At 38.2% G+C, this 13,290-nt stretch overlaps 1 protein-coding gene across 2 annotated transcripts; it reads right to left on the bottom strand.

The window, feature by feature from the left end:
- Window positions 1-6,048: 6,048 nt before the first annotated feature.
- Window positions 6,049-12,934, bottom strand: LOC139019512 (protein FAM170A-like). 2 transcript variants are annotated; one of them, XM_070428521.1, is made up of 4 exons: window positions 12,645-12,934; window positions 11,624-11,725; window positions 8,944-9,093; window positions 6,049-7,680 (listed from the first exon to the last, which is right to left on the bottom strand). In XM_070428521.1, exons 1-4 carry the CDS (start codon window positions 12,871-12,873, stop codon window positions 7,031-7,033), a joined length of 1,131 nt encoding a protein of 376 aa, XP_070284622.1. In that variant the 5' UTR covers window positions 12,874-12,934; the 3' UTR covers window positions 6,049-7,030. The 2 variants fall into 2 exon arrangements, with proteins under 2 accessions (XP_070284622.1, XP_070284623.1); XM_070428522.1 differs by lacking the exon at window positions 11,624-11,725.
- Window positions 12,935-13,290: the final 356 nt, after the last annotated feature.

Here is a 13,290-nt window from a genome sequence, read left to right as displayed (position 1 = left end):
AACATCCTGGACACTAATGACAATGAAAACACAACAATCCAAAACCTCTGGGACACAATGAAAGCAGTCCTGAGAGGGAAGTTTATAGCTCTACAGGCCTATCTCAAAAAACAAGAAAAAATGGTAGTCAATCATCTAACTCTACAACTCAAAGAATTAGAAAGAGAGCAACAAGAAAACCCCAGAGTGAGCAGAAGGAAGGAGATAATAAAGATTAGAGCAGAAATCAATGAAATAGAGACCAAAAAAACAATACAGAAAATCAATGAAACCAAGAGCTGGTTCTTTGAAAGGATAAACAAGATTGACAAACCCCTAGCCAGGCTCACCAAGAAGCAAAGAGAGAGGTCCCAAATAAACCAAATCAGAAATGATAGAGGCGAAATAACAACAGACCCCACAGAAATACAAATGATTGTTAAACAATACTACGGGCAACTCTACTCCAACAAACTAGACAACCTGGAGGAAATGGACAAATTCCTAGAAAAATACAACATTCCAAAACTCAATCAGGAAGAATCTAAAAACCTCAATAGGCCAATAACTATGGAAGAAATTGAAGCAGTCATCAGAAAGCTTCCAGCAAACAAAAGCCCAGGGCCAGACGGCTTCACAGGGGAGTTCTACCAAACATTCAAGGAAGAACTAAAACCTACCCTCCTCAGACTACTACAAAAAATTCAAGAGGAAGGAACGCTTCCAAGCTCATTCTATGAAGCCAGCATCACCCTAATACCAAAACCAGGTAAAGACATCACAATGAAAGAGAATTACAGGCCAATATCCCTCATGAACATAGATGCCAAAATCCTCAACAAAATCTTAGCAAATAGGATCCAGCAGTACATCAGAAGGATCATACACCATGACCAAGTAGGATTTATCCCAGAGATGCAAGGATGGTACAACATCCGTAAATCAATAAATGTGATACATCACATAAACAAATTGAAAGAAAAAAACCACATGGTCATATCAATTGATGCAGAAAAAGCATTCGACAAAATCCAACACCCATTTTTGATAAAAACTCTCAGAAAGGTGGGAATAGAAGGATCATACCTCAACATAATAAAAGCCATATATGACAGGCCCACAGCCAACATCATACTCAATGGACAAAAACTAACACCATTTCCCCTAAGAACAGGAACAAGACAGGGATGCCCACTCTCACCACTCCTGTTCAACATAGTACTGGAAGTATTAGCCATTGCAATTAGGCAAGAAGAAGAAATAAAAGGCATCCAAATTGGAAAAGAGGAAGTAAAACTGTCCTTATTTGCAGATGACATGATATTATACATACAAAACCCTAGAGACTCCATCAAAAAGCTACTAGACTTAATACATGAATTTGGCAATGTAGCAGGATACAAAATTAACCCCAAGAAATCTGAGGCATTTCTATACACCAATAGTGAACTTTCAGAAAGGGAGATCAGAAAAACAATCCCATTTACCATCGCACCAAAAAAATTAAGATACCTAGGAATAAACTTAACTAAAGAGGTTAAAGACCTCTACTCAGAAAACTACAGGACGTTGAAAAAAGAGATAGAGGAAGACATAAACAGATGGAAGAACATACCATGTTCTTGGATTGGTAGAATCAACATCATTAAAATGTCCATACTACCCAAAGCAATCTATACATTCAACGCACTTCCCATTAAAATACCAATGGCCTTCTTCAAAGATCTAGAACGAACTCTCCAAAAATTCATCTGGAATAAAAAAAGACCCCGAATAGCTGCAACGATCCTGAGAAAGAACAAAGTAGGTGGGATCTCAATGCCAGATATCAAGCTGTATTACAAAGCCACTGTTCTCAAAACTGCCTGGTACTGGCACAAGAACAGACATATAGATCAGTGGAATAGAATAGAGAGTCCAGAAATTAGCCCGAACCAATATGCTCAATTAATTTTTGACAAAGGAGGCAAGAACATACAATGGAGCCAAGATAGTCTCTTCAATAAATGGTGTTGGGAAAATTGGACAGACATATGCAAGAAAATGAAACTAGAGCACCAACTTACACCATACACAAGAATAAACTCAAAATGGATAAAGGACTTTAATGTACGACAGGAAACCATAAAAATTCTAGAAGAATACAAAGGCAACAAAATCTCAGACATATGCCAAAACAATTTCTTCACTGATACAGCTCCTAGGGCAGTTGAAACTAAAGAGAAAATGAACAAATGGGACTACATCAAAATAAAAAGCTTCTGCACAGCAAAAGAAACCATCAACAAAACAACAAGAAAACCCACCTCGTGGGAAAACATATTTGCCAACGTCATATCTGATAAGGGCTTAATCTCCAGAATTTATAGGGAACTCATACAACTTAACAAAAAGAAGATAAACAATCCAATCAAAAAATGGGCAAAGGATCTAAATAGACACCTTTCAAAAGAGGACATTCAGAAAGCCAAGAGACATATGAAAACATGCTCAAAGTCACTAATCATCCGAGAGATGCAAATCAAAACAACAATGAGGTACCATCTCACACCTGTCAGAATGGCCATCATCAACAAATCAACAAACGACAAGTGCTGGAGAGGATGTGGAGAAAAAGGAACACTTGTGCACTGCTGGTGGGAATGCAGACTGGTGCAGCCACTATGGAAGGCAGTATGGAGGTTCCTCAAAAAATTGGAAATGGAACTCCCATTTGACCCTGTGATCCCACTTCTAGGAATATATCCCAAGAAACCAGAAACACCAATCAGAAAGGATATATGTACCCAGATGTTCATAGCAGCACAATTCACCATAGCTAAGATCTGGAAACAGCCTAAGTGCCCATCAGTAGATGAATGGATTAGAAAACTGTGGTACATCTACACGATGGAATACTATGCTGCTGTTAAAAAGAAGGAACTCCTACCATTTGCAACATCATGGATGGAACTGGAGAGCATTATGCTAAGTGAAACAAGCCAGTCAATGAAGGAAAAATACCACATGATCTCACTCATTCATGGATAATAAAGACCATTACAAACTTTTGAACAATAATAGATACAGAGGCAGAGCTGCCTCAAACTGATTGTCAAACTGCAGTGGGAAGGCCAGAGAGAGTTGGGGGGCAGGAGGGAGGGGAGTAAGAGATCAACCGAAGGACTTGTATGCATGCATATAAGCATAACTAATGGACATAAGACACTGGGGGGTAAGGGAGGGTAGGGGTTTGTCAAGGGCGGGGGGGAAAAAAGGACACTTATGTAATACCCTTTGTAATACTTCAAGCGAAAAATAAAAAAAATAAAAAAAATAAAAAAAAAATAAAAAATAAAAAAATAAAAAAATACTCAAACGACCTAAATAGACAAGATGGACATAATGAAGGCCAATAAACAAATGAAAAATACTCAATGTCATTCATCATCAGAGAGATGCGAATTAAGACCACAGTGATATATTATTTCACCCCTGTCAGAATGGCTACCATCAACAAATCAACAAATGACAAGTGCTGGTGAGGATGTGGAGAAAAGAGAACCTAGTACACTGCTGGTGGGAATGCAGACTGGTGCAGCCATTATGCAAAACAGTATGAAGTTTCCTCAAAATATTAAAAATGAAACTGCCATTCGACCCAGTGATCCCACTTCTAGGAATATATCCTAAGAAAACTAAAACACTAATCAAAAATAATGTATGCACTCCTATTACCATGGTGGCACCATTTACAATAGCCCAGATTGAGAAACAGCCCAAGTGCCTATCAGCAGATGAGTGAATAAAACACCTGTGGTACTTTTACACCATGGGATACCACTCAGGTGTATAAAGGAAGAAAATATTACCTTTTGCAACAACATGAATGGAAATGACTATTATACTATGTGAAATAAGTCCTTTAGAGAAAGATAAGTGCCATATGATCTCACTCATATGTGGAATCTAATGAACAAATAATTTAACAAACAGAATGGAAACAGAAGCAGAGCTCCATATAACAAACTGACAGCTGGGGACTTGTATGGCCTGATGAAATGAGCTGAATGCTTTAGTGGGGAGATGGAAGTGGTCAAAGATGGGATAAATGGTGACAAAAGTGATGCAATCTGCAGATGATGTTTTATTGAGTTATACAACACTTGAAACCTTTATCATTTTATTAACCAATATCAATGCAATAAATTCAATAAAAAGTACAAAAAAAACCCCAAAAAACAAAACAACACATTTCTGCCTGCTAGGTGTGGCTCAGTGTTTGAACGTAGACCTATGAATCAGAAGGCTACAGTTTGATTCCTGGTCAGGGCACATGCCCTGGTTGCGGACTAGATCCCTAGTAGGGAGTGTGCAGTAGGAAGCAGATCCATGATTCTCTCTCATCATTGATGTTTCTATCTCTCTATCCCTTTTCATAGTCTCTGAAATCAATAAAAATATATGTTTAAAAAATAACTTCATTTGAGCATTGATGAGTTCTTCGTATTTTAAATTTTAAGAATAAAAAATAAAAAACTGTTTCCAAGTCATTCTATCTGTAAGAGAAAACCTTCAAAATGGACTACGCTATGAATAAGTAAAAAATATACAATATAAAAATTACCAAGAATTTAAAACAAAAACACAGCAAAGTAATATTGAAAAATGTTTGACAGGGAACTCAGTGTTTGAGCTGTAGAAAATTAAAAGCTATCCTTATTACACAAAACATTATTTTAGATACTGTAATCACTCTGTGGTAGCCACTGTAGAAAGTGCCAGACTTTTTAAAAAATATATTTTATAGTATACTTAATAGTAGTTATACTGGAATGAGGAAGAAGATGAAAAGTATAGGGAGGATTTTGAATCTCAAAAGGATATCTACTAGTACATACATTTTTTAGACAAATGGGGAAAACACAACTTAATATATGTAGATCATAGAATTATTAGCCATGATATAGAAAATACGAATAAGTAGTAAATGCCCCAGATGGAATTGGTAACATATAAGAAATTTTATTCACTTTGCCCATTTAACAAAATTCCCAGTGGAACAGATAAATATTAATTTGCAAAAACATGTTATGTTTTAATGCATGCTATATTAACAAAGACCACTTTCATAGAAATTACAATCGGTATTATTAAAATTCTAGTTTTTATACTCTTCTGCAGGGAGCTTGTCTTCATGGATGGTATATGTGGGGGGGTATAATAAAGTTGGCTAGTGTGTAAGGCAGTATTTTAGATGGTGTGATCTGCATTTTTCTCCCTCAGGAAAGTGGTAGATGGTATAAAAAGGGTCTGTCTGTTCCTATTGCTGGTATGGTTTAGAGGAGATGGTGGTTGATAAAAATATTGGATACTATATCTACTTAATCTATTTCCTAATTAATCAACTATACATACTGACTACATGTATATCCTTTGCTGTTCCAACATAAAATCAGTGGAATATACTGTGTTGCTTTTTCAGCTATGTAATTTGAAATATTAAAATGGAAGTAGGAAGATGTTGAAGCTATCATTTGCATCAATGAAGGAACATTAGGTTACAAACAACAATAAAGGACTTTGGCTAATTGAGGGAAAAAAACAAGAACTTATTGAAGAGTCACTGTGAAGGCTTAGTGACTGAAAGTCACAGTTAAAACAGCCAGGTCTTTCAAAAGAGAGGAACCGAAGCAAGTCGAGAGTGGCATTGGACTCGCAGACATAGGATAACTCAGCACCACCATCATCATCACCCCTCAATCTCTGTCTCTTCTAATTTTCCAAGTTATCAGTACAGATTGGTCAAGCATGGCTGGAGGTTTACCCCTAGGTCCATTGATGAAAGGCAGGTAGACAAGTAATGACTTGCCCACATATTTGGCCAGAAAATGGAGCCTCTATTCAAAGGAAGATGAAAAAAAATACTAGTCAGATGAAACCAACAGCAACTATAATTCCTCTCTTAGCTTCTTTGAACTTGCGCACAAACAGGTGCATATACAGTTCTTATACATGCATTTTCATGATGGATGGATGGAGAATTGAACATTTTCAAGATGATGTGTGTATATACAGTTGTACAAAATGTTATAGTGCAGTTTTAAGCTTTAGTAAATTCAGGAGGATAAACGCTTTATACTATAAAAATGTTTATGTAAAAAGGGAACTACCTTAATTTCCCTTCTATATAGTTTTGTGAATTTAAAATAATTCTTTTAATTTCCTTTTTTGTTTGTATATGAGTCTCTGTAGATGGCAGAGACACAAAAATTAAAAATGATCTTTGAAAATGAGTGAAGTTAAATAAGTGTAAAAACATGCAAATAATTAAACATGCAAATTGTTCTTCACAAGTTGGTAGCTTTTACCCTTCTAAAGGTATTAAGCTTAAATACTCACTGTGACACTTTGGACACCTGTATATCATACATATCAGAACATTTTGAAACTGTTCATTTTGTGCCCCATCCTTCCCCATGAATATGTGTGTATAAGAAGTGAATATGCTCCTGAGTGTCCACAATAGAAGGTAAGGGGTGGATTATAGTTGCTTTTTGTTCCATCTGTGCAGTACCTTATTTTCTCTCACTAAAATCTGTCTTCCAGTCAAATAATTGTGCACATAAATATGTTATAGGGAGATGTTGGAAAGAGGTATATCTTCATTTAAAGGAGGGATTTAGAAAAGTATGTAAAATTGTTTAAAAAGGCCAATTTCATGGAAATGCAGGAGTCAGTGCAGTGGAGGGGTACTAGAATCTGTACTATTAAATCCTGTGGTGTCTACACTCTTGCATCAAGCATGTTTACGGATGGTATATGTGTGGGTATAATAAAAGAAGTAAGGGAGAGGGTAAGGCAGTTTCTAGGATGGTGTGGTCTGCCTCTGGTCCCTCAGGCTTAGCATTAAAAGGGGCTGTCTGCTCAGATGGGTGGTGTGATCACAGAGATGGTGGTGCTAGAAATGGAAAAAAGGTTGGATACTGTGTCTGTTGAAGGGAATGAAGCCTCCTCGGTGAAATCTAACCTGCTTCACTTCCTCTCTTTTAAGGGCTGAAAAACGGTCTGTTTAGTTGTTCAAGTTTGTCTTCATGTCAAGATGTTTTTCCTCCTGGCAACTCAATGTTGCTTTCATAAGTTTCTTGTTCTTCCTCTTAAGCCTTTTGGATTTCATACAAGCCATGGCTCGATGAAACACATGGCAGTTGAAGCCCTCCCTGATGCCATTCTCCACATGCTCCTTAAGGAGCTCCAAGTTAGAGAATACGTGGCAGCAAGCCATGCACCTGAACCCTCTGTGCAGGACCTTGCACAATGGGGCCCTGCGATACCTCACCACATTTGGAGGTCTGGCGCTACAGTCAGCCTTCTCCCTCTCCCCTTGGGCTCGACTGTCTATGCTGGGCTCAGGGAAAATGAGGAGATTCTTCCCAGGCATGTGAGAAAGGGGGACACTTTTTTGGACCTCTTTAATATAGGTCATTTCTTCTATTTTGGTGGGAGGCTCCCATCCTTCCTCTGTCTCGCACAAGACAGCCACACCCCTTTTCATTTGTACATGCATATAGTAAATTTTCATGAGCCTTCGATCTGTTCCATGTACTAAGGACATAACTGGATCCTTATTACTAGCTGAATGTGAAGAAATGGAGGTATATGAATCGTCAGAGGAACTCTTCGTTTGCACCAAATCCTTGCATACAAGTCTCTCCTTGATTCCTAGGAAAGAAAATTTCAAATATAAAAAAAATTAGAATGGGTGTGTGACAGCTGTAGGCGTTATGATGACCATGATCTACGTGAGCAGGTGAAGTACATCTGTATCTGATATTTCAGAATTCTGTGTGTAGTGTGCTTTATCTGAGGTATTTACATGGTATAACTATGTGGGAATGAGGATGTAGGATTACATGTATGTACTTGTGGAGTTGTACGTATATTCTGGGACATATCTGAGAAGTGTTTTTTAAAAATATATTTTATTGATTTTTCACAGAGAGGAAGGGAAAGGGATAGAGAGTTAGAGACATCGATGAGAGAGAAACATTGATCAGCTGTCTCCTGCACACCCACAACTGGGGATGTGACCGAAACCAAGGTAAATGCCCTTGACCAGAATCAAACCTGGGACTTTTCAGTCTGATGGCCGATGCTCTATCCACTGCGCCAAACCAGTTAGGGCAAGAAGTGTTTTTTGATGTTGCTAAAAGGCAATGGCTAAGGATTGTGTGCATGTTTGTTATGTGTATGATAGCCCATGTGAGCAGTGCAAGAGTGGTGCCAGTTATTACTATGAGATTGTGAGGCTGAAAATGTTAGAGGAGGTGTGTATGAGCTCTCAGAATGTTCAGCTCATGAGGGTCTGAAGGGCTGGTCGCTGACGTGCCATGTGGTTAAAGACACAGCAGAAGAAAATTAATTTCCTTCAGGACAAGAACATCTTTTAGAGTGTGACCTAAACAGGTTATCTCTGTGATGGGGATGTGAATTCTTTATGGAATTAGAGTGTAAATGGGTGAGTCTGAAAGTGATTGTGTGAAGGAATGAAGGTAAGGGTGTATCTAGGTAATGCTATTAGAGACAGGGAATAAAGACTTGTGTATTTGAGAGAACAAGTGAAAAGAAGGAGAAATGGGGCAATAGAGTTTATGAAGGAGTTCAGATGTATGAGTGTGTGAGGATCTGAGTTTGTGGTCATTGAGGGGAAGGTTCTGCGTTAACTCCCATAGACATGTCAGCACTGCCCACTACCCCAACCACAGCGGTCCCACTGCTGCTATATTGGAAATTTGTGCTGAGAGACCGTGCCCTGTCCTGGAAGGCAAACTCCCTATGGGACCCTCTGCAGAAGCCTTAGTACTAGTCATCTTCCCTGAGCCCTTTCCTGGTTTTGAGGGAAAAGTGAACTAAGTAGAGAGTAGGCAAAGCAGCTGAGCTGCATCTCTTGACCAAACCCAAGTCCCACCTTTGTTTATTCCTTACCATCGTCATTAAAACGGAGAAGCTTCGACGGTGAGGAAACACAGGTGAAATATTCACAGGAGGATGCATTTTCCCCTACTGCCTGACTACAGCATGGGGCCTCCACACGGGACTCAGGACAAGGAGTATTCTGTTGAGTGTTGCGGTATCCTGGGCAATGGAATAAAAAAGAACATTGAGATGACGCATTTTCGGGGGTCTGTGTCAATTCAAAAACTACATGTCAGGTGGACATTGTATGTCAGGCATTATCACTTCACATGACATTACTCTCACAGAAATTAAGGACACTTTTCCATTTAAAATTCCATTTATTCCAAACTATAAGTAAACACATTAAATGGTGAGTTTGGTGGATGTCAGTGGGAGTGGGTGTCTTGTATATGATTATTTTAATGATCTATATGGATTATCAAATCTTAGAACCACGCTTGAATGTAGGAACTACAACATGGATATCAACTCTATTTTCTCATCAAAAATTGTACCAATAGGGTATATATGGTACGAGTTTTAAGAAGCATTCTGCATGCATGTGTATCTATTCTTATTGATATCTATATTGAGTTATAAATAGAGATGTATAAAGATCAATTTTTATTGTTAAGAATTTAACTGCTAATTGATATGTCACTGTTCCTTTCTCATTGTTAACAAAGCTCAATGCTCATTCTTTAACTGTTTAAAATTATCATCATGTCTTATGAATGTGCCTGGTAAATATATCATTTCCATTTTTAGCATATGATATAGTGAGTGTAACATGCTTGGTATTTAAGTTCATAATTTGTTGGTTAAAACTGGGTTAAGATCGAATAATGTGTGATTGATTTGTTGCTTGCAAATCTGAATATGGGATGAGTTTTGTGTGAATGAGGATAGTATGTGTACTTTGTGTCTGTGTGTTAGTTCAACACATGTTTATGCATGTAGATTGCTTTTACTCTCATTACAGATTTTTCTGTGTGTTGAATATGTCATGCAGTTTAGGTATGGTATGTTATTACTGAGAATATTCTCTGTGAGATTGGTGGAATTAGTGTATTTGCAAAATGCAAGGAAATGATGAAAGGATGTGATGATGTGAAAATCAAGCTGTATAAGAGAAGGAATACCTGGGCTTTGAAAAAGAGAGTGAGGAGAAGTGTGTGTAAGTAAGGTGTGCAGTAATAGGAGATTGCATTAGAATGGAAAGTGTGAAAAATTGAGTTCTGAAGGGATTAAAACTGAATATGGAAACTCAGGCCTAGCAGTCTAACTCTTAAGCATTCACCAAACGGAAATGTGTCCATATTGAAAAAAACATGTAATAGAATGTTCAGAACAGCAGCTTTTTAAGTCATCCCAGACTCATAGGAACCAAAATGCTCAGAAAAGTGTAATCAATAAAGAAATTATATTCATGCAATGGTATATAGAATGAGCAAACTAATATCACATGCAATGTGAATAAACCGCACAAATATAATGATGAGAGAAAGTAATCAGATACAAAGTATATATTGTTCCCTTTTGTTTAATGAAATTTAAAAACAAATGCTTGTCTAGTGTGTTAGGAGTCAGAGAAATTATAACTCATTGTATGATACAGACAATAAGAGATCGTGGAGAATGTTGACGCACATGGAAACCTATAAGGTAATGAACGATGGGGAGAGTGGGAATAATGCAACCGATAAGGGATGACTGCGAATGTCAAACATTGCCTATGGAAATAGATGGATGTGATGTGATCTTCAACTGGGTGTCTCTGTACTCTACCTTAAGTGCAGTTCCTGAGGACCCTGCCACTTGTGTCTGTTTTAAGTTATCAGTGCTTCACACGTTCACTGTAACATAACATGGCTTGTCTGACGCATAGAAACATAATCTTCCACTTTTCTCTGATGAAACTCTCATCCCTTTTGGTTCCCTCCTATTATTGCCTCAAACGCTATTCTCCACTGATCTCCTCGCACACGCTCTAGTCCTTTTCAGTGTTTCCCCGTGGAATGCATTACTTCCACTGCTGATCACATTGAAGACGATGCAGAAGTGTTTGAGTTTTTGTACTGAGCAGCCTTGTGTGGACTAATGGGCAGAACCACTCAGCTCAACTCTTGGTTCTGTCTACATCCCCACCCTCATGTATACTATTCAATAGTCCCTTCTTCCCAGCACCAGTTAGCCTGTCTTTATAAGAGATGTAGGATAAATTGTCCGAAGAAGAGGCCTTCCATGCTTTCTGGCCTTGAGTTAGGGCCACTGCCATATACCTGTGCTGCAAAGTATCTTCTTTTAAACTCAACTTTGCAAATAAATAAAAATAATACAGATGTGGTCCATGTTTGTTATCTGTGTATTTATCTGTCCATTAAACAAACAATAAGAGCCTGCTATGTGGCCTGTTCAGTGAGCACACACAGCCCTCTCTTCATGGAAAGTGTAAAATGGTTCCCATGAAAATATTAAATGCACAGAAATATGCATTGTGTCAACATGTGTCATGGGTGACTGGCTTTGCACAAAAAAAGGTTATGTTTAAATGGAACACAGACTGCTATCTCCTTTCTACCTGGACATACAATTATGTTATATTTATCAATTTCCCTTGAAGGTAGTTCTCACCAGGAGATTACACTTATACAATGAAAACATAATGGAAATTACATGTGCCACTAACAGGCATCACCATACAAACCTTCAGTGTGCCCCTCCATGATCTTCCGTTTCCGTGCTGACCGGGACACAGGCATATTAAGGGCTTCAAGATAGGACACATTTTGTTGTAATTGATGGATTTCTAGGAAAGGAAGTTTCAAACATAAGAAAACTAGAATGTGTTTGAAGGCTGTGGGAGCATGTAGAGTGAGAAAACATCTATTTGTGATATTTCAGAATTCTGTGTGTGGTATGCCTCACCTGAGGTATTTATATGGTGTAACTATGTGTGTGGTATGCTTTATTTGAGGTATTTACGTGGTATAATTATTAAGATATAGCATTGTATGTATGTTTGTGTGGAATTGTGTGGATGTTCTGGGATATATCCTATGAGTGTTTTTGATATTGGTAAAAGGGAATGGTAAAAGTTTTGGTGTCTGAAGTGGCTTATGGATCATAAAGATAACAGATCAAAGTTCATTTCTTTGAAGGCATATGAGTTGTCAAGTGTTTGGCCTAGAATGAGGGATTTAAAACAGAGTATCTGTGTGATTGCATGTAAATTATTTATAGATTTAGTGTGTAATTGGGCGACTGTGACGGAATGAAGGTAAGAGTGTACCTAGGTAATGCTACTAGAAAATGGGTAGACAGGTGTGGAATGAAGGCCTGTGTATGGAGAGAAAAAGTTAAAAGGAGAAATGGGGACTTACCTGGTATGAAGGAGTACAGATGTGTGAGTGTGTGAGGAGGATATCAGTTTGTGCTCACCTGAGGGGCAGGTTCTGAGTAAACTTGCAAACACCTATCAGCACTGTCCACTACCTCAGCCACAGCTGTCCCAGTGCTGTTATGTTGGAAATGTGTGCTGAGCGACCTTGCCCTGTCCTTGAAGGCACACTGCCTACTCGTGCCTCTGCAGAAGCCTTAGTATTAGTCTGTGCGCCCTGGATCCCTTTCCTGTTTTTGCTGGGAAAGTGAAATTAGTAGAGACTAGGCTAAGCAGCTCAGCTGCATCTCTTGACCAAGCTCAGATCCCGCCTTTGTATATTCCTTACCATCCTCATCATGATGGAGAAACACAGATGGTGCAGTGACACAGGTGAAATATTCAGAAGAAGATGTATTTTCTCCTGCTGCCTGACTACAGACTGGGGCCTCCACAAATGACTGAGGCACAGCCTGTCGAATGTTGTAGGTTCCTGGACAATGGGATAAAAAAGAACATTGAGATAAGGCATTTTGGGGGGTCTGTGTCAATTGAAAAACTACATGTTGAGTCAGCATTACAAGTCAGGCATTATTACCACACATGATAATTGTTTTCATAAAAATTAAGATGGCTTTCCCATTTAAAATCCTATTTACTCTAATCTCTAAGTAGATACTTATTAAAACTGTGTTTGTTGGATGTCAGTGGGATTGAGTAACTTGTATGTAATATTTCTGGTGATGTGTATGGATTATCATATACTTAGAAGTATACCTGGAACATATGCCCCTTCCACCATGCTCTTCTTTTTCCTAATTGACTGGTATGCTGATATCCTGGGGTTCTATTTGAAAGCTGCATGTTAATGATAACAAAGTTTACATCAGCTCAGGCCCATGAATTATCTCATGGAAGAGACTTGCCCTAGTGGCCTGCATAAACTGTATATGCTAATATGTCATGTAAGCAAGTAGATCCATTTGTTTATTAGT

This window comes from Myotis yumanensis, unplaced genomic scaffold (assembly GCF_028538775.1).
Source record: "Myotis yumanensis isolate MYYU_CA2020_CCGP unplaced genomic scaffold, mMyoYum1.0.hap1 SCAF_11, whole genome shotgun sequence".
Taxonomy (NCBI): domain Eukaryota; kingdom Metazoa; phylum Chordata; class Mammalia; order Chiroptera; family Vespertilionidae; genus Myotis; species Myotis yumanensis.
The sequence above is the reverse complement of the archived record's forward strand: the minus strand, read 5'-3'. Positions and strand labels throughout refer to the sequence as shown.